The sequence below is a fragment of the Solanum tuberosum genome, unplaced genomic scaffold (genome assembly GCF_000226075.1).
Source record: "Solanum tuberosum cultivar DM 1-3 516 R44 unplaced genomic scaffold, SolTub_3.0 scf00154, whole genome shotgun sequence".
Taxonomy (NCBI): Eukaryota; Viridiplantae; Streptophyta; class Magnoliopsida; order Solanales; family Solanaceae; genus Solanum; species Solanum tuberosum.
The window spans coordinates 1,248,804-1,274,181 of record NW_006239079.1 but is presented as its reverse complement, the minus strand read 5'-3'; the positions used below and the strand labels follow the sequence as shown (position 1 = coordinate 1,274,181).

The 25,378-nt window shown below is 34.6% G+C and overlaps 2 protein-coding genes across 2 annotated transcripts; one reads left to right on the top strand and one right to left on the bottom strand.

Annotated features, from left to right (window-relative positions):
- Nucleotides 1-1,722: 1,722 nt before the first annotated feature.
- LOC102591815 (uncharacterized) lies at nt 1,723-2,871 on the top strand. Its single transcript, XM_006353317.2, has 2 exons — nt 1,723-2,281; nt 2,390-2,871. Exons 1-2 carry the CDS (start codon nt 1,823-1,825, stop codon nt 2,660-2,662), a joined length of 732 nt encoding a protein of 243 aa, XP_006353379.1. The 5' UTR covers nt 1,723-1,822; the 3' UTR covers nt 2,663-2,871.
- On the bottom strand, nt 2,721-23,105 carry LOC102592142 (ABC transporter B family member 28). Its single transcript, XM_006353318.2, has 17 exons — nt 22,619-23,105; nt 20,376-20,563; nt 19,775-19,798; nt 18,806-18,907; nt 18,307-18,397; nt 17,011-17,111; nt 16,828-16,878; nt 16,607-16,735; nt 16,341-16,403; nt 15,975-16,254; nt 12,578-12,726; nt 12,384-12,473; nt 12,070-12,204; nt 11,926-11,982; nt 11,752-11,808; nt 3,124-3,425; nt 2,721-3,039 (listed from the first exon to the last, which is right to left on the bottom strand). The coding sequence occupies exons 1-16, from the start codon at nt 23,016-23,018 to the stop codon at nt 3,189-3,191; spliced, it is 2,154 nt and encodes a 717-aa protein (XP_006353380.1). The 5' UTR covers nt 23,019-23,105; the 3' UTR covers nt 2,721-3,039; nt 3,124-3,188.
- Nucleotides 23,106-25,378: the final 2,273 nt, after the last annotated feature.

Below are 25,378 nucleotides of genomic sequence, written 5' to 3'. Positions count from 1 at the left end.
CTACAACCACAATTATTTTTTGTAGTACAATCCAGACGACAAATAATGGGAAAATTTAAAAATAGCCATTTTCCAATAGTCCAGAATTGAAAAATTAGTTAATTTTTGGAATGTATGACATTCAAACTTAGAAAAGTGAAACTCTATCACAGTATTATGGACAAAAGACGTTTCATCATTTAAATTTGAAATTCATGACATTGGCATGGTTTTCACATCAAAAGTTGTTTCTTTTAAATGGATTTTCAAACACTTATTATTTTCTAAAACCCGGGCCCCTATAATTTTTACAATTTGAATGAGATGATAAAAATTCAACTTTAAATAAAATATTTGAACCATAAACAGCTAATATAATGTTCATTGGAAAGTTTTTTTTAGATGTTAGATCTCTTCATCCATCTTTACTTGTCCATTATACTAAAAATAGTTGTCAAACAATACTTGTCTAATTCGTTAATGGGAAAAAACAATTCCCTTATGTATTTTATGGATAAGATGTTGGAAATAAACCGGATTTGCTTGAAGGAATATTACAAGATGCATCCTGGATAAAGATTAAATGTCTCTTGGAATTTATTTATTTATTTATTAATATTATTTGTGTGTAAAAGGAATGTTATGAAAGACTTCGAACATTAACACTTGGATTTCCTAGAAGAGATAGGTCATATGTAGTTTGTTTTGCTTTCTATTGTTGTTGTTGTAAATTGTAATTGTACTTTCTTGGTAACTTTAATGCTAAAATTTTACCTTACATGTTAAATTTTGAAGTTCTATTGTCACTATACAGTATTCTCTGCTTTAAAAGTTTTGTAGTTACGAGTAAGTCAACAATTATGAGTAGCAAAAATCTTAGAAGCAATTTGTTTAAGGAAAAATCATGACTTTCTATTAATATATGAAAATGTTAACTACTCCGCCTGAATCTAATCAGATACATTTTTTAAGGACTTAATATGTTTAATTAATCATAGTTTCACAGAAGAACTTTATAAGTTTCCAAAACTATCCGATTTTCTAAACTATACGTGGAATTTTAACTAACAACAATATACATAGTGAAATTTTACCAGTGGGGTTTGAGGAGGGTAGAATATATGCTGCAGATCTTATCATTACTTGATAGAATGGTTGTTTCTGAAAGAACCCCGACTCAACTACAACAAATCTAAGTACAAGGAAGAAGAAAATACTGGAATAAACATAATAACTACAAGAATAGACCAAAAACAATAAAATACTACTCCCTCTGTACTGTCTCAATTTATGTGGCACTTTTCGTTTTTCAAGAGTCAAAACAATTTAAGTTTGACCGGGAATTTACGCATGGAATCTTCAATTTTTTTGAAATGAAATTCATATATTTGTAAACTACGTAAAAAGTACTATAAGTCACAATAATTGATAATTTAAAATGCTTGAAAAATTTATGAAAAACTAACGGTCAAAGATAGACTTGTTTGAATTTCGAAATCTGAAAAGTGCCACATAAAATGAAACGAAGGGAAGTATGATAATCAAGACACAATAAATAACCGACGATGATGGATTATGTCAGACATCATCACAAACTGAATAAGAAACAAATATCCGATTTTTAATATTAATATCCCTAAAATGCATGGTTGCAATTATGCACAAGGACCCGACCACTTTGTCCACCTTGTGATGATAAGGTCCCTAACTCGTGGACACTAATTGGCCTTGTCGTCTCCAACTTGAGGTTCACATAAAAGGCAAACTATCTTCAAACTTTTAAACTTTCTGACTTAAGTAAAATTATCTCTCCATTTTCTCTTCAAAGCATAACATTAGCAAAATGGGGTCTCAAATTTACTCATCAACTCCTCAATTCTCCTACCAATTTCCCAAAATCAAACCAAGACAAGTATCTTCATATTCCTCACTTCATTTAAAATCAAGAATCAGCACCATAAGTTGTCAGCAACAGCCACAGTCTACTGGTGTTGTTACTGAAACACCAATTCCAAGAACTGCTACATACAATGTGGACTTCAAGACTTATGAAGATTGCAAACTTGGTATATCCAGATACCCAGATTTTGTGTATAATGCACAAGGGGGTACAGGTACTGGAACTGGAAAAAGAATTGAGTTGAGCGATGAAATTTCAATTGATTTCGACTTGGAAAAGTTGTACATTCCTCCATTAACATCTGCAACTGCTAAGTTCTTGGGATTGCCATTGCCCCCTTTTCTGAAAATTGACGTTGAACCTGAGCTCCTTAGGGGATATGTCAACCAAGAAACTGGCAAGGTACATTCCTTACCCCTTATATTATTGTCCTTAACAGAAACATATAATGAATTCATCAAGAAGATGAGAAAAAAGAGAGATTAAATTTCAAGCTTATACCTTTTACAGGTTAATCTGGAGTTCAAGGCCAAGTTCTGGTTTTCAGTTGGAACCATCTACAGAGCGCCACCACTGCTTGTGGATACGTTATTAACATCAGACGAATCGAAGGGAAAAATTAGAGGAGGAAGAGGGGAGAGGCTAAATGAAGAAGGAGGGTGTAAACTTATTGGGGTGGCAACAGTTGAACCTATTGACGACTTGTTTATGAATACATTCCTTAGCCTTCCAACAGAATGTCTTGCAAAGATGAATGCTACAATCTCATTTTCCAGTACCTAGAGACTTTGCCAAGCAATAGTTATGTAAGATCACATTGTATAGCTCTCAAACATTGATATAAAAAGGAAGGCCAATAAATTGCATAGTTGATGTTAAAGAACATTCAATGATGGATTTTGTAATACAGAAAGTGTAGAATTCATGGGAACCTGGACGTGAATGTCCATTGATACAAGATTTACAATATACTGCAATTGTACCAATTTTTACATCAGCTGTTTATAGTATGTAAACTTTGAATACTTTGCTGTGTTCCAAAAGAAAAAGGGAGGACTTGTCCCTCTGTTTTACTTCCTGCTATATCCATCCATCCATCCATCCACAAGACTTTCAACACTCGAACCGTAATAATTGCTCCTTCAGTGCACAGTATCATGCTGCATCAAGGAAATAAGGGTCAGAACATTCACGCGTAGTTGAACACAGTTAACCATTAAAGCAAGAAAACAAACTTAAATTACCATAACTCAAACATGTTTTGCCTCTGAAATTGTTCTGATAAACTAGCAAAGCAAAGTGCTATACATTATTCAAATGCGAGCCTCTGAGTATCAACCAGAGAAGCATATTGACCCTTCCTTTCCAACAACTCTAAGTGTGTTCCCAACTCCGCAATCTTCCCATCAGAACACAAAGCAATTTGATCTGCATTCTGAACTGTGCTCAATCTGTGAGCAATAACCAAAGTTGTTCGTCCCTTCATCAGATGGTCCAGGGCTTCTTGAACTAGACGCTCACTTATAGTGTCTAAAGCACTAGTGGCCTGCAGAAAATACAGAAAGCAAGGCCATATTCATCAAATATATTTAGTATTACAATTAAAGGTGGATCCAGAAGTTGAGCTTTATGCATTCGAGTTCGGAATTTTACCACAACCCATTTGATCTATTGAGTTCAATTTCTTTTGAGGGGTAGGGGGTGGGGGGAATAATTGTGAAATACTACCATAACAAGCAACAACATTACACCGAAAGAGCACCTAGAATTCATATCCACTTTCCAGGAACGGTAAAATATGATTAAGTGCTCCAACAAAACCAGAAAACTAAGTACATAATCTTTGGATAAAAAGTCTACATCTATGAGCCTTTCTAGATCCCTGTAAGAAGTCTATCCTTTCAATGACTTCTGTCTTTATCTGTGATACTACAAAACTGGTATTTACATTTTCAACTCTAAATAACTTCCACTTCCTTGCTTGTCAATGTGGTATATCATAGCACCCCACACTGCTGCCATCACTTCCTTATTAAACTGTATCCATCTTTTCTTTTTGATCCATTCCGGGCATAGTTGTGTTAGCCTCTATATGTTTTAATGATGACAAACTAATCCCATAAACCTACTATGCAGGAGGAAGAAAAAAGAACCAAGAAAGATTGTAACTCAACAATGCAAGGAAAGAGAAGCAGTCATGGAAGGTTGACAATCAAGGAAGATTTCCACTCAACTACACAAGGAAAGAGAAGCAACCAAGGAAGATTGTTACTTGGCACAACACAAGGAAAGAAGACCCATGAAGATCAAGGCAGATCCCAGAACAGAGGAAGAATAATGCTCAGTGTGGTACTTGGCTGAACAAGGAAAGAAAATCAACACATACGGACATATCCTAACATCAGCTACCTCCACTCTTTCGAATTTAGGTGTTTCGTATACAATAACGGCAAGAATAATCTGGGAAAATTTTATCCTCGTAGTGATGAAGTTATTTTTCTAGGATACTCTCCCTCCAGTAGATCTTTCAGAGTTTTCAATAAAAGAACTCTCTGTGTTGAAGAATCTGTACATGTTGTATTTGATGATTCTAACCTTAGCGTTCAGAATTCAAGAAATGAATGTGCTGATGCAGAACATGTTGTTGAAAAATCCTCTGAAGAAACAAAGCAATAGCCCGATCCAAAAAAGCGACTATCTGAGACGAAAAGTCAACTGATCCATCTGAACCGCCTAAACGCTCAATCTCACGAAAGTGGAAGCATATGCAAGCTATCCAAACGACCTCATTCTTGGAACCCAAATGCAAAAATGCAAACTAGAGCTTCCATGAAAAAACAAGCATCCATGGCACTCATACACAACTGGAACCAAAACAAATTGATTAAGCACAAGATGATGAGTTCTGGATGAAGGTGATGCAGGAAGAACTCGATTAATTCGAAAGAAATCAGGTATGGACATTAATGAAATGGCCAAAAATCTCTGTGATAGGAACCAAATAGGTCTTCCGAAACAAGCTAGATGAGGAGGCAAAGTCATTAGAAACAAAGCAAGGTTAGTCGCTCAAGGTTACTCACAACAAGAAGGTATTGATTACGAAAGGATGTAAAAGTGTTGTGTCAAATGGACTTGTAAAGGAAGAAGTCTTTGTTAAACAACCTCCTGGCTTTGAAAGTTTCTCTTGTCCAGGTTACGTTTTCAAATTAACTAGAGCCATCTATGGTCTCAAACAAACCCCTAAGGCTTGGTATGAGAGATTAAGCACCTTTTACTTGAAAATAATTTCCAACGAGGCAAAATTGATGCAACTCTTTTCATACAAAAATCAGAATCTAGCATCCTTACTGTTTAAATTTATGTCGATGACAATATTTTTGGAAGTTTTAACGCGTCTCTGTGAGAATTTTGCCAGCCTCCTGAAAGGAGAATTCGAGATAAGTTTTATGGGAGAACTTACTTTTTTCTTGGGACTACAAATCAAACAGTCGACTAAGGTTACTTTCATTAGTCAAACCAAGTACACAAAGGAGCTACTCGAAAAATTCGGGATGAGAAAAGGTAAAGCTTTTGGGACTCCTATGAACCCCTCAACTTGCCTCAAAGCAGATTCGCCACGTAAAAATGTCAATGAGAAAACATATCAAGGAATGATCGGATCACTACAATATTTGACTGCCAACCGACAAAACATCATGTTTAGTGTCTGCAAATGTGCTAAATTTGAATCAACTCCAAAAGAATCTCATCTCACTGCAGTAAAGAGAATCATTCGATATCTCATTGGGACCCAAGATTACGGATTATGATGTCCTCACTCAACAAATTTTGATTTAATTGGATATTCAAGTGCTTATTTTGCAGGTGATAAAAAATGATAGTAAAAACACAAGTGGCACCTGTCAAAATTCTGGGCGAAGCTCTACTCTCTGGCATAGCAAAAAACAAACTTCAGTGGCTCTATCACCCACTGAATTAGAGTACTTGTAGGGAGGTGTGATACTCAACTGTTATGGATAATGCATCAATTACATGACTACAAATTATCTTATGAATTGGTACCTATTTTATGTGGTAATACTAGTGCTATTAATCTTTCCAAATATATTGTGCATCATTCTAGAGCAAAGCATATAGATATTAAGCAACATTTTATTAGAGATCATGTTGATAATGATAATTTCGAGTTAGAATTTATTGATTCTGAAAATCAATTGGCTGACATTTTCGGAAAACCCCTTTTGGAAGATCGATTTTGTTTTCTCCGTGAATGTCTTGGAGTTGCCCTTTTAAAATCATAATTCTCTCCGCTCTCTTTAATGCTTAAAGTTACTGCATTTAAAACCATATTTTGCAAAAAGATTTTTACCATCATTACTTGATTTCTTTTATTTCCTTTCCTTTTCCCCATACTCTATTCCTTTACCAAAGCGCCACTTCCGCTCACATCTTTCACATCTTAAACCCTCCATCTCCCTCCACTCTCTCTTTTCATACTTCCTCCTCTCATTAAATTTCTCCACAACTCACTCTTCCTCTCTAAGAAAAAGATCTTCCATGGCTTCCTCCACCAGATGTTCAAGTAAAAGACTCCATAACCTCTCTGAAGTCGAATTCACGTCTCCTGTTTCAGACTCCTCCAATTCTGAATCCAAAACCCTTCCTTCCAAACCCTCTCCTAAAAAGAACTATGCTCCTTCACAAGACAAAGGTAAGTCTAACAAAAAGTTACGGCGGGGAGAAGCCAATGATTTCACTGCAGCAGACATGCGTCTTTTCTGGAGTGCAAAACAGAAAGACAAGTTCTTGGCCTTCAACAATCGCCCAATCGTCACCGGAAGGGTGATAAATTTGGAACAATTGGAGGATTCTCATTGCGCAGTAAGTGCTTATTTCAAAGCCCAGAACTTATCTCTCTTCTTTCAGCGTTGTGGTTTAGTAGTTTATGAGGAACCTGTTCGTATGTTTTATGCAAACCTTAGGGTTTCTAAGGACAGTGGGGAACTAGAAACCCTCGTCTTGGGAAAACGAATTATTCTGAATGATTCTCTGTTCGAAAAAATCTTTAAAACCAAGTTCTCTGGTGACATTCCTTTCATGACTGGGTGTTGGCTTGATGACTTTGAAGTAACTCTAGATGAAGCCAAAATCTTTGTGGCTGAATCCGAGTCAGACCTATCTGATTTTGGTCCTTCCACCATCTGTTTTGAGAATCATATCTTGGCTCACATTATAGCAACTACTCTGCTCCCCAGGAAGGGATCCCTGAGCAATATCACCGACAGGGATGTTTTTGTTCTTTACTGCCTACTGAAGAAGTACAAGATAAACTGGGGTGAATGGTTTCGGACCTATATGATTGAAAGTACCGCTGAATGTGATACTCATGCAATTCTCCCCTATGGATTGATCATCTCCCGCATTCTGATTGGCTTGTACATTGATCTCTTTTACTACAAGCCTCTTGAAGTCTCTGTAACCTATGACATCCGGACTTTTGCTAGCATGGGATACATTTTGATTGATGGAAAATGGTCGAAGAAAGGCCCTGTCAAGGTGAAGGTCAAACAACCTTGGGCCAGCAAGATTACTACAGACTCTGCCACAGATTTACTGAAAGAAGTGGCTGAGATTAATGGAATGCAGAACACACAGGAGAAAATGGACAAGATCCTTCAGCTGCCAAAGGACACAGGTACTAATGTGGGAAAGCTACGGATTTCTATGGATAGTATTCATCAGCAGGAAGGGATTAAGACCAACAAACTGATCAACCGAGTTGACTCCCTTAACCATGGAGCCAGCTCATCTCAGACTGAGCTTGCTGTGACCATTCAGACTTCTTACTCCAACCTTTCCTGGAACATTGAAAGATCCAATAACTCCTTCGCTGGGAGGATTATCAACACCCTCAAGTACTTCTTTTCCAAGTGTTTTTGATCCACCCATTTTTTTGGTGTCCTCTCTTCAGACTATCAGTTCTTGGGAACGTTTGTCCCTCTTAAAACAATTTGTTTTTGCTTTGTAACAGGGGATGTTTGATCCCCCTGCAACTATGTGCTCTGCATGCTACCCAACTATGTCTGCTTTTATGTTTAGTTATTGTTCCTATCTCTGCACATATTGTTCGGTCTTTGTTCTTTTATCTTTTTGATAATGTCAAAGGGGGAGAATGGAGCAAAAGAATTCTGAGTCAGCTAGTGAACCATGGCATACAGTAAAGGGATGATATCCAATCAGGGAAGTTATCTGCCTCTTAACTTGTTTTTGTCATCATAAAAAAAAGAGGGAGATTTTTAGCCTCTATATGTTATATAATGACGACAAACTAATCCCATAAGCCTGTTGTTAGAATAGGAATAGGTATATACCATCCTACTTAGAATAGAAATAGGATTAGGAATAAGAGTAATATATAGTTTCCTACTTGGTAAAAGATTGTATTGTAGTGATTATAAATAGAGTCTCTGTGTAATAATGTTAGATACACAATTCAATAATATTTTTTCCCAATATTTCTCACATGGTACTAGAGCCTCTATGATCTTGGTAGAGAATCAAAAAGCTTCCGCTAGCCGCAGGAGGCTATTATATATCCATATATACCGCCTATCTGGCCAACAATAATGTTAGCAAAAGTTGGGTTATCGTGTATCTTTCCGATTACTATTTTCTCATATCTAATTTGCGTAGCACCGCCCATCTTTTCAATGACTAATTTCTCATATCTTATTTCTGTAGCACCGTGCTATCTTTTCGGTGACTACTTTCTCATATGCAATTTGTGAAGCACCATGCCATCTTTCCGGTGATTACTTTCACATATACGATTGTTGTAGCACTCTTGCTGTCTTTCCGGTGATTACTTTTTCATATCCAATTTGTGTAGCACCGTGCCATCTTTTACTATTTTCTTATTTGTGTAGGGTCGTAACATCATTCCAATCCTTGCCCATATAATTTCTCTTTTTCAATAGGGTCGTGTCGTCAATACGATCCTACCTATATAATTTCTGTTTTTCTGTAGGGTGATGCCACCCTACCCATATATTTCGTTTCTCAGTAGGGTTGTGCCATCATTCCAACCCTACCCATATATTTCTTTTTCTCAATAGAGTCGTGCCATCATTTCAATCCTACCCATATAATTCCCTTTCCCAGTAGAGTCGTGCCATCATTCCGACCCTACCTATATAATTTTATTTCTCAAATTGTGACCACTTTTAGCCATCAAATCTAATAATCCAGGGCATGAGCATGTTCTAATCAGTTTTACGGTGACTTTCTTGTTTATGATGTACTCATCCCTTGATTTCGAGACGATTTATTTCGAGTACTTTTTGTTTCAGATTACTTTTTCAAAAAAAAAAAAGGAGGTATACTCAAATATTTGGGTGGGCTAGATTGCAATGATACTTTCTCTCCCATGGCTAAAATAGCATATGTCCACCTTTTTTTTCTTCTATCTATGATTGTCGTTTTTCATTAGCCATTTAATCAGTTGGACATTAAGAATGATTTTCTCCACGGTGATCTCGAGGAAGAAGTCTATATGGAGCAACCACCTAGTTTTGTTGCTCAGGGGAGTCTAGTAGGCCTTGTATGTCGATTGTGTAAGTCACTCTATAGTCTGAACTCTAAACAACTCTAAACAGTCTTCTTAAGCTATGCTTGGAAAGTTCAACATTGTATTGAAGGAATTTATCACTTTGTGTTTTATCGACATTATGCATCAAATCCAATATTTCATGAGAAGACCAAACACATTGATATTGACTGAAATTATGCATCAAATCCAATATTTCATGAGAAGACTAAGCACATTGATATTGACTGTCAATTTTGTGAAGTCAAGTGATCAACTTGCAGATATCTCACCAAGCCCCTCACCGGTCCTTGGATTAATTACATTTGTAACAAGCTAGGTACATATGACTTGTATGCACCAGCTTGAGAGGGAGTGTTAGAATAGGAATAGGTATACATAATCCTACTTAGAATAAAAATAGGAATAAGAATAGTATACAGTTTCCTACTTGGTAAAGGATTGTATTGTAGTGTCTATAAATAGAGTCTTTGTGTAATAAGGTAGATACACAATTCAATAATATTTTTTTCCAATATTTCTCACACCTACTATGCAGGAGGAAAAAAAAGCAGCAGGAAAGATTGTTACTCAGCTATATAAGGAAAGAGAAACAGTCACAGAAGGTTGACACTCAGGGAAAATTGTTACTTGGCACAGCACAAGGAAAGAAGACCCATGAAAATCAAGGCAGATCGAGAATAGAGAACGAATAATTCCCGGTGTGGTACTCGGCTGAACAAGGAAAGGAAATCAATACATACAGACGTATCTGATACAGATGTATAATTTCAATCAAGGATTATGATCATATCCCTGGTTGAAGGAGAAACTTCCATTGGGTTATCCTTAAGAGCAAATCTTTACAAGTCAGCAATCTAAAATCAATTTAGGAAAATTTGATTTCAGCAATCATGCAAAATCAGTTCCGGCATCAATCAAGACAACGAGATTTTCTTCAACAATGGTCACAAGGCAGCACCTATAAAAGCAGATCAAGATCGAAGGAGCAAGTTTGCAACTTCCTTTGAACAAGAATCACTATTCATCCTTTTATCTTGCAGGAAACAATGTATTCATTAGAATTTACTAGTGAGCATTAAAAGAAAAAGAGAGATTAGTGTGAGTTATTCAAGTAGAGGCTGTAGCCCAGAAGAAATCTGGAACTGTTCAAGTCAAGAGAAACCAACACGATCTGTACAATCAAGTTCATACAAAGCTCTACAGGAAACCCTTGTAACCCAAGGGTTTTGGACTAGGCACCACATCGGTGATCCGAACCAATATAGAATCTCTTGTCTCCATTTACCTTTCAGTCATTTATGATTCTTTTTTTAAAAAAATTGGTAAGATTGTATTCTTCAGCATTTAAGGGCATGTTGGCCACCACCAAAAAGTGTCAATTACAAACTTCCTAACAAATCTACAATCTGATCTGTATCTACTATACACAACTGTTTACACCAAAAAAGTAGAGATACTATACAATTCCATTTGACCTTGTGTATGGAATTGGATCTATTTTTGTAGCATCTACCATTCCTTTCCTTCCAAACTGACCACCATACATGATGGTATTAACCTCCACCATCTCCTACTCTGCCTATTCAACTAACCTACAGGTAAGTCGACTCATCACTTTACCCCCCCTCCCCCTCCCCCCTGGCCTTGAGTTTCATAGCACCCCACATCTTCCAATACCAACTACAGTCCAATGGAGGACTAGCACATCCTTCTTTGAGGCCAATTGACACAATAATTTGCGCACAGAAGCCACATTCCAGCATTTAGTCATTTACTACTCAGATGTTGAACCCCCATATTTCTTTGGCACACAAATATTGTCCCATCCTACCAGTGCCACTTTCCTCTTTTCAGTTGAGCTGTCCCATAAATAATTTCTACATTTCTGATCCATTTGGTGGATTTTCTAATACATATACATGGTCAAGCTATTAGGTTCAAACGAATGTAGCTAATGCAGTAGGTCCACCCCTGATCACAATATCATCTAATACCTAGGAATTTGTCATTCATACTTATACTGTTCTGACTTGAGCTGGATGAGTGAAATTCTATGACGTAAATAATGACCATGGGCAGATTGGGAAATATGATTTCGATGCTACAAAAATAGAAAGTTTAAATCTGCCCATGTAATTCAGGCTTAAACCAGAATTTACAAAGAAAAAGAAGATACTAAGGCCACCCCACAGAACTGTACTGCTGAGCATACATGGTGAAAGTCAATGGACACACAGATAAAGCAAAGGAGGTCAAAGATTACCTCATCAAGAATCAAAATAGGGGCATTCTTCAGTAGAGCCCTAGCAATAGCAATTCGCTGAAAATGGAAAGATGGTATAATCAAATAATCAATATAACTCTGCAAACTCATAAAGGGGAAAGAAAATGAAAAGCTATGATAAGTGCATGCATAAACAGCACAGCAATTTACTACCTGCCTCTGTCCACCACTCAATAAACCACCACGTTCACCAACCAATGTGTCATAACCCTGTCAATTTCTTGAGAGATAATTAGCAGATATAAGAATAACTATGAAATAGAGGAATGAAGAAGCAGCCTTTCAGAAATGACAAACCTGTGGCATTGAAATTATGAACTCGTGCGCATTGGCAGCCTTGGCTGCCTTTACCACGTCATCCTTGGATACATATTCATCAGGGAGAGCATAAGCAATATTTTCTCCAACCGATACAGAGAAAAGAACAGGTTCCTACAAGCGAGATTTTATGCATTTCAGAAACAAATATTAAGTGATTGCAATGCCCAGGACAATCACTGACACCATCCAGAATTTGATTTCAAGTCAAATCTTCTGTGAAGAGAATGAGCATGAGAATAGTGTCTCACTGATTCAACAGTGAGTGTTGGAGAGAAAAGATCAATACATACTTGATTGACTAGAGAGACAACCCGCGCCCACTCGCTCTTATCAAATGTTCGCAAATCTTCTCCTGCAACTGTTATGCGACCTCGAGTTGGCTGCAAGGTCAGGGTATTAACTGATAAATTTACCTTTAGACCTTCCTAGGAGGACCATAAAAGCTTGTTTTCAGTAATATTCAAATAGATAATCGAAAGTAGACCTCATAGAAACGTGCCAATAGCTGTACCACTGTACTTTTCCCTGCACCACTTGGTCCCACCAGAGCTGTAACAGTTCCACATTTTAGGGTTAAATTAAGACCACAAAGGATTTCCACATCAGGCCTCACTGGATACGAGAAATCCACATCTGCATGCGAAATATGAAAAACATATTATTAATTAACAAATGGTGCATTTTCCATTACTTTTTCCCACCGTCTTTTTCAGAAAATGGAAGAGTCCCAGATTTCTGAAACCATAGATGAACAGACAAGAATATGATCTGTTTCTCCTAAGCAAGACCTTTTACTGAAAAGAGACCAGAAAATCTCCTTGATAAAAAAGTTAGAGAAAGATCTACCTTATATATTTACCCTTCTAAAAAGGAACTAAATCAATTAATCAAACTTGTTTCCTATACCCTGTTACTTTTCAATATAAATACTATATCCACTTTTTCCAGTACTAGTTTCTTGGAACATGCATTGCACATTGATCTCTAATTTTAGTTAAAATATCTTTCACAAAATAGTGAATCGTGTTAAGATATGGCACCTGGGCTTAACTCAACCCCAAAGCTAGCTCATGAGGGGAGAATTGCTCAAGTCCATATAAGGAGACCATCAGTCCATTCCCCAACCAATGTGGGACTTTTACCCACTCTAACACGCCCCTTCAGGTCCAGGCCCAAGGGGCACGTGGATCGGGAGCCCAAACAGGGATGGACCTGGCTCTGATACCATGTTAAGATATGGCGCATGAGCCTAACTCAACCCCAAAAGCTAGCTCATGAGGGGAGGATTGCCCAAGTCTATATAAGGAGACCACCAGTTCATTCTCCAACCAATGTGGGACTTTTACCCACTCTAACAGAAAAGATACTTTAATTAAAAGGCTATATCACTTAAGAGAATATATGTCAATACCAAAATAAAGAAATTGATCAATTATTTCTTCTAAGTGTCTTTGAATTAAGTTTGTTAGATAAACTTGGGTTCATTTAATTTTCTTTGAAGGGTGAAACAGAGACTACACAACAAAATATTATGTTAGATATCAACTAATATATGCACTTGAGTATAGGAGTTGAAATGCTCCCTAAAATTTCAGCAACAATTTGTTATTCCTATTCAGTAAAGAAGTCTCCTTTGAACAACAATAGTATATTCAATTAATTCATCAATAATCTATAATTATATCAATCATAATCGACAAGGCAATTAATATAATTATATTTAACAAAAAAATTGTGTTGAGTTATAAAATAGGAACAAAATTATTCATCATCTGCTTCGCAATGTGAAAGTCATTGGAACTAATAATGCATACCTCTTTAATTTGTGATGAGAGTGTTAAAATCATATTCAGTCCTAATTAAATGTTTAGTCATCCTAAAAGTTAATATTATTATTTTTTACAAAAGTTAAATTTAATATTGTTCATATGTTAACATTCATGTCAAGAAAATTAGGTGAATTTAATTAAAATAATGGGATCTAAAATAATATAGTCATGCTAAATGAATTTTCTGCTACATATTTAATGGTAAATGCATGTAAAAGTAGCTTCAACACAAATTGACCAAGCGTAGAAGAATAAATATATATTTTTACAGAATATGCAAACAGAGCATAATAGATGTGTGATATATATATGCAAACAGAACCTGACAGCATCTTGTAGTGATCATCCTTTAATCCTCATCCTCATATCCCTTCGTGAACCACGACTTCCTCAAGTTACAACACTAAAAAGTTTCCTTATATAACTATTCGAACAAAACATGATTCTTGCTCTTCTTTCATAATCCCAACAATACATGTGTCTCTTACTCTCCTCTCATACACGGTTTCAAACATATATTTATACCTCATTTCATGGTTGTTGCTATTAAATATCAATAACTGTGGCTAAATCAATTTGGAGCAAGACATTATTTTTCTCCTTCTATCTTCTTCACCGTTACAAAGGAGGATATGTGCACATTAGAAACACTTAATTCTCAATTAGTGCTAGGAAGTTGCATCCCGTAAATCTAATGTCAAGGAGAAGGTGCACACATTAGTTTACTTCTTTTTGGCTTATTCATTATACAATTTTATTAATGATCATTTGATTGTCTTGCTAATAAATAACTTACAATCCAAAAATTATTAAAATAATACTATTTAATATTAATTAAATAGATATTTAATTTAGTGTAGGCATAATATGATAATCCAACTTTGCACTTTGGAGCTTCCCACTTTTAATAATATATATAGTTCTTTGTATCCCATGCTGAATAATATAAATACTTTAAAAATTCAAGAATTTCAACTAAATTTTTTAGCCCAAATAAAAATACAAATTTTATAAAAGAATTAAATTAAAGAAGTCTAATAGAAAAAAAAAAACACAAAAAAAAGATAGAGAAAAAATATACAATATACACATTGTTCTTAAGACTTAATTCATAACAATATATACTATAGATGGGAAAAGAAATACGGAATCAATACATAATTTTTCGAGTTCTTGTCGACACCCTCAACGTTAACCCATCAAAATTTAAGAGTTTCTTCATCGAGTCAAACTACATCATGAAAATAGTACAATAATACTATAAGTGTTTCACTACTTTAACTATAGAATGAAAAGTAATTACCTTAGGTAGGGGCCTCATGAAACAAAAAAGATAAATTTATATAGATAAAAGTGAAGGAATACCAAAAGAAATCCTAAAGCTTTGAATTAAATATTTGGAGGTTATGAATATAAAAAACATAAGAGTTATGGATATTAAGAGCAACAATTGAATATGTAATTAAATATGAGTTATGAAGTGAATATCTAAAGCAAATAAAGAAGGGAAGAAATAAATAAAAAAAGAAAAAATATTAGTGCAAAAATAATATCATACTAAAGTGGTATTTCAAATAACCAAATTAGACAAAGGGACAAACATTAAGAAAATTTGCAGACATATTTATAACTTTTAAGTATAATATGATGTTTAAAAATGAGAGAACCCCTATATTTATAGCCAAAAAAGGGTAGTATGAACAGGTCCTTATTGTGCCTTATCAGTAAACTTACAATCTTTTAAAAAAGTCACAACCCTTCAAAAAAGCCACAACTCTTTCGGAAAAGCCTCATCTCTTTGATGTGAAAACGTGTCTTCTTTTAAAATAATATATATATAGAAGATGTACTAAATTGGGTACTTTAGTTGGATATTAATAATTCAGCATTCAAGTTTAGGGGTGTTTTTAGTTGGGGGTATTATAGTAATTTAGCATTCAAGTTAGTGGTTAGTGAGTTCATGTTTTTAAGGTAGAATAGATAAAGATATAGACTGATAGATAGATAATTTTACAAGCAGCACAAAATATCAGATATTGCAGAAGTATATACCTTCAAGACAGATATCACCAGTCTCCGCCAGGTTTCGCACACTGCTACCAAATTTTAGTGTAGACATGTATCTTGTTTTGGTAGATTGCTTCTTCTCATCAGAATCATTCACCAAGTATAATTCTAAAGTCTCATCATGGACCTTCTTTTGCTTCATGTCTTTCTCTAAAGAACATGCAAGCGCTTCATCAATTTCAGCATCGGATAAAACTGAGTTAATTCTCTCAGTTGCTGCAAGAGCTGCACGAAGGTCTCCAAAGGTATTTACGAGGCCTTGAACCTATATAATGCTTAATATGTTAAGTAGATGATGGAAGATAAAAATGGGGAAAAAGTGAGCAACATCAAAAAAAAAAGTGAACTCACTGCGAAAGTTAATGTAAATGTATATCCGATAAATGAAGCCATAATTCCCACTGATAATTCACCCTGCATATGGTATAATTTGAATGATCAGTTAATAGACAAATAAAGTCAAATCCTTAGAGGAAGAGAGTCCAGATATAAATTTACCAGTGGATTTTAAAAAAAGTGCCGCCATATGTAATACTCAAAACTTGAAAACAAATTACATCTTAAGATGGAAAAACACTTGAAGAATAAATATCCATCACTTTGCTTAAAGTACTTACTGCCTTTACTTTGCTTCCACCAAGGCAATATAAAGCCATCAAGGAGATATAAATTGCCACTCTCGTCACTGACTCATGGAAGGATTTGAAGGTTCCAATCTTTATGCTACTACTCTCAAACTCAAGTACCTGTCACAAATACACTCTAGCATCTCTAGAACAGCAAGTATGGAAATTCTAGTCCTTACTAAATCTAAGAAATCAAATAGCCTCTATGTTACCTGGCTAGCAAATACTGACATCTGACGCTTCTCCCCACTAAATGACCTCACCTGCAGAAGAGGTCAGTGCAGTCGTATTCATTACCATCAAAGAAGCATAAGGGCATCACAGGAAAATCTGAAATTTAGTAAAGTTACAGAAGTTGAGGTAAAATCTGAATGGGCTATAGATCATGAACTTACAGTGCGAATGGCAGAAAATGATTCAGTCACAGAATCAGCTATTGATGCTTGGACCAGTCCATGAGCTTGGAAGACATTTACAGTTGACCTCTTGAACAGAGCTAATAAGTTCTTAAACATTAGAAAGGCGCACATACAACTCAAACACAATACCAGTCATTACTAAGTGCCTGTTTGGATGGGTTTTTAAAAATTAACTTATAAGTCAAAAGCTAAAAGTCATGAATAGAGGATACCCTACTTTTGGCTTTTGACTTATTTTAAAACTTTTTTGGCCTAAAAGTGAGTGCTTAAAAGCACTTTTTAACCTTTCTAAACACCTCCAACACTAAAAAGTGCTTACAATTAAAAGTCAAAAACACCTAAAAATAAGCTAATCCAAACGGGCACTAAGAGTCTAAAACCCACAAATTATCTACTTTCTGCATTTTCATTTCTACTTATTACTGGCTTTTGCTATCATATCAATAACCCATATTTGATATGGTATTTATTTTTCTTTTGCGTATACCAAGATTATATGGTCTTGAGCAATATAATTAATCGCCACATATAGTCGATACAATCAAGCTAATATGACAATTGTACAACAACAACATACCCAGTGTGATCCCACAAGTGGGGTTTAGGATGTGACCAGTGGCGGACCCAGGATTTTCGTTCAGGGGGTTCGAAAAATAAAAGTATAAACGTGTATATATAAGCCCCAACAAAACAAGATTTCAAGAAAGTAGTAGTATTTAGTTTTAGTGGCGGACCCTTGAATTTTTTTTGGGGTTTAAAAACCACACTTTTTAGCATGTTTTATAAAAAAAAAAAAAAAAACCGTGAAAACGGAACTGAAACCTTAAAAAAAAACAAAAAAAAACTGAAATTGAAAAAGAAAAAAATAAAACGCTACTAGGCTGATTCGATAACTCAACATGAGACTTAATTTTCAGGGAAAATACCACTAGGCTATCTCTTTCTCCTTGTCATTGAGGGGGTTCAAAATGTATATATCCAAAATAAATACAGAAAATTACCTTATATATACAGTGAAATTTTTTGCCGAGGGGGTTCGGGTGACCCCCCTGGAACCAACGTGGGTCCGCCCATGGATGTGACAATAGTAGAATTTATAAGTTATATTAATTAAATTATATAAGTCAAGCTGAATATTATATTAGTGTTTTATTATGATTACAACTATCAAGTGCGTACTGAGAAACTGAGAATTCAACAAAGGTATTACCAATATCTATAATTTGTTAGAGTGCACAGAAAAACCAGTAATATCAAAAATAAAATATTTACCGACTAAAATAGACACTGCAAGGATGAGCAAGCCCAGAATTGGTGCAAGTTGGGGAGATAGAGCAAACAATAAGGATAATGTTCCCACCACCTGCATGAAAAAGAGAATCCAGCTATGTGAAAGATCATGATGCAAGGTACTCACAAAGAAAAAGCAGAAAGTGGACAGGAGGAAGGAGAAATAAAATTAATGGACAATGCATTTGAGTGTCATTAAGGGAAAGCCGGTAGCTGAAAATTTGGAGTCAAGAAATATGCAATTGAGGCCTCACCGTGTACATTTCCAAGATAAATCAGAAAAGAGTAGTGTCTAAAAATGGGATCTTAAGAACAAAAAATTTCGGGAACGGAACATCAGGAAATTTTACCCAAGAAAAAGAACACTGGAATTGTTCTAATGATCCAACATTGGTGATTGGACTCACTTTGCAATGAAAGAGAAAGAGAGCTGATTCCAAATAAATATAAAGCTCACTTTTGTTTAGTGAGAGTAGCTTGCCTCTGATAGTGCCCTAAAACCACGATCCCGCGAAGTATTCTCACTGACAATATTTTTGAGAGAACCCAGATCAGATGTTAATAGAGCTGTTAATTCACCAACCTGCAAATAGAAAACTAAATGAATAATAGGTAGGCATAGGAAGAGCATTAAACAAAAATGCCAAATATATGAGTCTTAAGTAGACAGCCAAACTTGGAAGGCCTACGAAAGAGTCAGACCAAGTATACACTGCGTACTCCACCCTCCCCAACAGCATCCACACAGGTCATAATATCATCCGCTCAGGGTTATATGATCTCTCTTATAACTGAAAAAACCAATCAAAAGTTGCAAAACCACAGTGCTCAAAGGCTGCCTCAGAAGTTATAACTCATACTTACATCAGGTAGATTCCACGAGACATTTTTTAGAAGCTTTAAGCAAACAAAATTCCAAGACAAAACCTTCTAGATGCAGTATACTAACAACATGAAAACTTCTGGTTCTTTGGAAAAAAGATTGTACAGAATCATGAAGTCTTCCTATGCGTTTTCCTTGTTTCTAGTCTCTGAAGAAGGTTATTCAGCAACTGGAAGTATTTTTCTATATTTGAAATGAAAAATACAGAAAGAAGTACATATTGAACACTCAAACAGAGAATAAATTAAAAACATGACAACCACAGGTGTAAGAAATTTTCCAGATCAATAAGGCACTTTGCTTCCTTAATAGTAGAAGAGTCTTCCTTTGAAATAAAACAGGGAAATTGTACAGCAGCATGTGTGAGAAAGGTAGTTCTCTCAAAAGCTGCAAGCATTTAGACCAAGGCCAAAATGAAGGAACCTAAAAAGCAAGCAATTTTAACCGGCACATCCTTAGACCTTAGTACAAATAAAGGTAAAATCTATTTGGAATTCATACAAGCACGCATGGGCAGGTACGACCTTGTATGATGGAATAGATGGCACAATAAATGAAGTATCATACCTTGTAATGGTCAAAAAATTCAATCTGCAAAGAGAAAGAAAGGCAAAGTGTTACAAGAATGAGCTGAATGAGCTTGCAATAGTAAATCTAGGAAAACATTTCCAAAGCAGTTGAAGCCAAAAGGAAATATATATGTTCCTGTACGGCAATAACTATTTCATATATCAGTTGATTGATCTTCTCCATGCTACAATAAATCTTGGCAAACATTTCCAAAGCAGTTGAAGTGAAAAAGCAACATATGTCTTTTTGGTAGGTAAAATATCTATTTTGTAAATCAGTTGATTGATCTTTCCAATTACAAAAAGGTTATAGGCAGTGATTATTAACAAGGTTAGAAGAATGCTACAGTTACCAAGGAATCAGGAGAAATAAAGTAATTAAAAGATGTGATGCCTTGAATCCATGAGACTAGTATGATACCAATTCAAAATTGCCCCAGTCACAAAAGTTACAAAAGCATCTTTGGGTTCAAATGTTGATAATTAATGACCTTAGCCATTCAAATTCAAGATGTCACTTATTAACTATCATTTTATAACACATCAACATACATCAAGTTAAAATTTGGACAGCTACCTAATCTGATTTTAGCGTTCACCTTTTGAATCAGTACTCTCCGAAAAATTTGAGCCCTTAAGCTGGACATAACCTTCTCCCAAATGGAAGTTATGTTCGCCACATAGATAATTGTAAAAATTGGCTCCAGTGTATATAGAAGTCCCACTTTACTGAGCAGTTCCAACAGAGGATCTGTTCTTGTTCCAATAAGTACCTCAAAAAATCTTCCTGCAATGATAAGCTCAAGCAATTGTAAGGCCTACGCAGCATAAATTTTCTATTTATAAACATAAGTTATACCCCCTCCAGATTAAAAATAAATGAAATTATAGCACTTTTTCCATGTTTTAAAATAAATGAATTTTTCAAAGTCCAAAGATGTATTAATTAATTTTTTCCAAAATTTCTCTTTCATGGGATTTTCAACTCTCTAGTTTTACGAAAAGTTTGGGAAGAAACAAAAGGGTAATATTGACAAATTACTCTTTAATTAACTTTCTTTTGGAGTGTATCACACCCCCAATAAACCATTTTTTTTGGAATGAAGGGATTATATTTACTCTCGCTTATGTGGTTCCATATGCAATTGTACCGGTATCATAATTTTAACTAGTATTTCAAGAAATTTGGCCTAGTGCCACCGCTCTATCAAAGTGTCTTTTCACTTGTGCTGAAATTTCACCTACAATCTTGCGTAATATGGGTGATACCATCCTGAACTACTAATATAATTGACTTGTCACTTTTATTTTCTCTGCTCCAAGGGGCGGAAAGGGGCTGACAGATTTACATCTACTTGATTTTCTGCATAATGTAAGTAACACACCCAGCATTTCAACCAAAATAAGCAAACAGAAAGGAAATTGGCAACTCAGATCCGAAATTGTCTCTGATAGGTCAAACAACTTTAACATGCGACATCCAAAACTTGCACCTTTCCTGCAATAAAATAATGCACTCCCAGGTATTCGGTTCAAATATTGGCTGGAATAGTTATATGGTTTGCATATGCAACTGCCCTGTAGAATTGACCACCCCGTTGCCAAACCAAATAATGAATACGCAAACTCTTACGTACTCAACCTTGTCATTCTAAAAATTAAAGCGAACTAAACATACTTAAAACTTCTCCATATGTTCGTATTATCTCTAGCATCAGCATGTTTAAGAGAGAAATATCCATCATCTTAAAATGCTGAGCTAGAGGTGCTTAGCTTAACATAATCTTAAGCTACTCCACATATGGACAACTGGTCTTGGATGAACCATATTCAATAGAAATTGTTTTTTGCATATTGATATAATAGTATCCCACATCCTCACTCATGAGATGTCTGATAAAAATTGTCTACGCAGATCTATAATTCTCTAACGCTAATTGCTTTAGAAATAAGGCAAGATGTTAACTATCACAATTATTCATTAACTATCTTTTACCACTCACAAGCAATGGCGGCTCAGAATTTTTAACAAGGGGATTAAAAAAAATGCTAGAATGCAACATTTACCACTTGTTAAGAGGATTCACTAATGTATAAATATACAAAAAAAGTTTTGCTTTATCTAAGCAATATAGGTTTTTATAGAAGGGGATTCAATTGAATGCCAATGCTAACAAGTAGAAAAAGTAAACATTTCCACTATCTTACAGTTGGTGGAAATATATCTTTTTTTAGACTGAATATTGAAATTTGACATGAAAAAAATGTGATTTGTGTCACCATCTCACTGCCTTAAAACCTGAAATATCTATTACGAATTACAATTCATTTCAGAAAAATGAGAATGTTAGCACTTTATTTCCTCCTAATTACTGAAAATCAATGCTATTTCTAATAAGAAGTAGAAAAAAAAACTAAATAGGAGTACTCCTTTTTCAACTTATATGACATTCTTTCCAATTTGAGACGTTACACAATATCTGATAGTACTATTCTAGTTTTATTCAACTGCCACTCATTAAAAGCTAATCAAGTTTTTAACTTCGAGGTAGAGTTTTACTACAATATCATTCACATTATATCAGTAACTTACACTTTTACATGTCACATTTTACTTTATCAAAGTCAAAAACTTTGACCAACATTCATCGTATTAGTATGAGAGAATTGCAACTAATAGTTTGAACATTTAAATTTTAAATTAAATATCAAATTAATCTAAGTTAATTTAGATCCAAACATTAGTCAAATTGACTCAAGTGAAACGTGACAAGTTAAAGGGCATTTATGGAGTTGTAGAGTATATCATATAATTCTCAAAACAAAATAAAAAAATGCATACCGGAAAGTAAAGGCAGGGAAAGAGAACAAGTGGTGCAGACGACAAGAGAGAAAACAGAAGCAAGGAGCTTCAACTTGTGCCGAGAAACAAGTTTCCATATAAAGCCCCAACGGATAACTTCAATTGGCTGAACCGCGACTAAACTATCATCTGATTCTTCAAATTTAGGGTCGTTTTCTGAAACAAAAGCATCAAAAGCAGGGCCTGTAATATAAGCCGAAGATATGACGGACCGCTTCAGTTTCCGGCAATTAACAAATTGTGGACGAAATGGTTGTGCTGTTGAGATGGGGAACTGAGGAGGTCCATTGGAACGGTGGAGTAGCAGCCGGTGGTTGCGCCGGCGTTGTATAGGGAAGGGGGTGAGGGGGAGACAGAGGGTGTTGGGTACAGTAGCCATGTAGTATTTTTAACAAGTTCTTTTGAAAATTGAGTTTCTTTTAGATTTTTGATTTATACATAGTGTGCATAAATGGCCAGGAGAAGAGGGAAGACACATGCCTTCTCTTTATCCGGAGTCCCCAAATTCCAATTTGTCGTCTTGTGTTTTTTCCTTTTAACTAGTAAATGGATTCGGGCTTCATGAAGTTACAACATTCTTTCTTTAAAATTTATTAGAACAGAACTTTTCTTGTATTTTGATGTTATATTATTTTTATATAAATCTGTTTTTAAGAGTATAGAGGTTATTCAATTGTAGTTTACCATTTGTTTTATTAAAAGAAAAGGCAAAATTACATATTATAACACTATTTTCTCCTAGTTTACATAATTTCATTTTACAAATTCATTAATTTGCTTTTGAAATTTTATAATGTTAAGTTTATTGTTATCATCTATATGCATGGTTACATATTGTCTTTAATTAGAGAGTCAAATAAATATTTTTTTCAATTTTCTTCTTTGCAAATTTCGTTAGTATAACACTATCAATTACTTTCAACATATTAAATATATATAACTAATGTGTTTATCAAGAGCAAAGGTTCCAAAATCATATGATATACCAATAAGTAATATGTAGTCATTATGTGTTTTAAAATTAAAATGCAACCTTCCAAAATCCAAATTTCATATGTAATATAGTTATGATAGTGTTTTGGAATTGAAGTTGTGCATAAACAAAACATTAAGGATAGTTGAAAAGGATGAAAAAGAAGTAAAGGGTAATGGAAAAAAAGTTCAAAAAAGTACTTTGGTGTGAGAGAATAGTCATCATTGTGTATCATATAATTCTAATTAATTGCTAGTTTTAATTCTATCCTTTGACTTTCTATTTTATTTTTTTACTCCTGTTAATATTAACATTATTATGACAACAACAAAAAATCATATAAATTTTTAGGCTTGATCTCTTGGAGAAGAAAAGATTTCTTTGGAGAATGTTGTAAATAAATGTATTCTGCAAAAAGTTAATCTGCAGTAGTTGGATTTACATAGTCTGTACTAACAAATACTTATAACAATAACTTTATCGAAACATAAACAACAAAGTTTAAAACATGTACTCAAAAACAATAATTAATATCATAAGCATAAATTAATGACAGTAAAAAAACATACCAGGACCCGTAACAATGAAATGAAACAGAAAGGAAAAATCGAGCCCACTGAATGCACAGTGTCTCCTTAAGGAAATCATTCCCCTCTAGTACCCGAGGTTTAAAGAAAGGGATAAGGCATAAGTATCCCCTAGACTATGACCGAAATCCCAGAGACATACCTAAACTTAACTAAGATCCTATTACCCCTTGAACTCATTTTTTTCGTATTTTTGTGCACCTTTTGTGCTGATGTGGCACCTTCAACTACCCAAGTTGGTTGTGTTTGTACACACTCGCTTGTGAGCCACTCAACAAGAGCAAAATACACAAATATTTATTTGTGCAGAAGAAGATCAAAGAAGTTCAGAATTTTCGTTATTTTAAAATGAGAGGAAACCCCTCTATTTATAGACAACAAAGGGGAGTGTGAACAAATGCTTATTGTGCCTTACCGGAAAGGTTACAATTCTTTGGAGAAGTCACAACTCTTCGAAAAGGTCACAACCTTTCATAAAAGTTGCAACTCTTCTTAAAAGTCACAACCTTTCATGAAAGGGGAAGGCTAATTTTGGAAATAAATAAATTAAAAGGGAATCCTTGTTTGTGGTGGCGCCATGTATGCGGGCCTAGGGTTCTCTTATATATATGTATATATATATATATATGATTAGGACTTGTTTGATAATCGGTTAGAGTTATCAGGTATTTATGAAGAAATTAATTGTAAGAATTTATGTATTATTTAGAAGTAGATATTAGTTTGCAAAGTTTATATATATATACGTACTCATTAGTTAATTACAATATATGTCATACTTACTATAAATAATTGGTTCATAATATTAGTCATTTCATAAAATCAATACATAAATTACAATATTCTTCATATTATATCCTTGATAGTTAATAAGTTTTGAAAATAGATATTTAACTAACCTAGGAAAACTAATAAGTAATTAATAGTCATTGTAATTACTTCATACATTGATTAATTACTCTCACCATTGCACTACTCTATAAAATCTGATTTTGAAAAAGAAATCTCAACAAACAAATTAAAAATAAAAGATGGAGAAAACTAATCTTGAAAGTTGAAGCTTCAACAAATTTTATCAAGGAAGATGTCGGCAGTCATATTTGCAACTATATTAAGATCAAAAATTTCTAGTTTAATTTCATTATCAATAACATCGGATTCAACTGAAATATTTAGATC

What these genes read in the sequence shown, in the direction of transcription:
- LOC102591815 (XM_006353317.2), top strand. Translation starts at nt 1,823, where the DNA reads ATGGGGTCTCAAATTTACTCATCAACTCCTCAATTCTCCTACCAATTT. An exon ending in TCAACCAAGAAACTGGCAAG is followed by an intron (nt 2,282 to 2,389) that starts GTACATTCCTTA and finishes TACCTTTTACAG; the next exon opens with GTTAATCTGGAGTTCAAGGC.
- LOC102592142 (XM_006353318.2), bottom strand. Translation starts at nt 23,018, where the DNA reads ATGGCTACTGTACCCAACACCCTCTGTCTCCCCCTCACCCCCTTCCCT. An exon ending in GGAGAGTACTGATTCAAAAG is followed by an intron (nt 19,799 to 20,375) that starts GTGAACGCTAAA and finishes TTCTCTTTGCAG; the next exon opens with ATTGAATTTTTTGACCATTA. An exon ending in TGTCAGTATTTGCTAGCCAG is followed by an intron (nt 16,736 to 16,827) that starts GTAACATAGAGG and finishes TATTTGTGACAG; the next exon opens with GTACTTGAGTTTGAGAGTAG.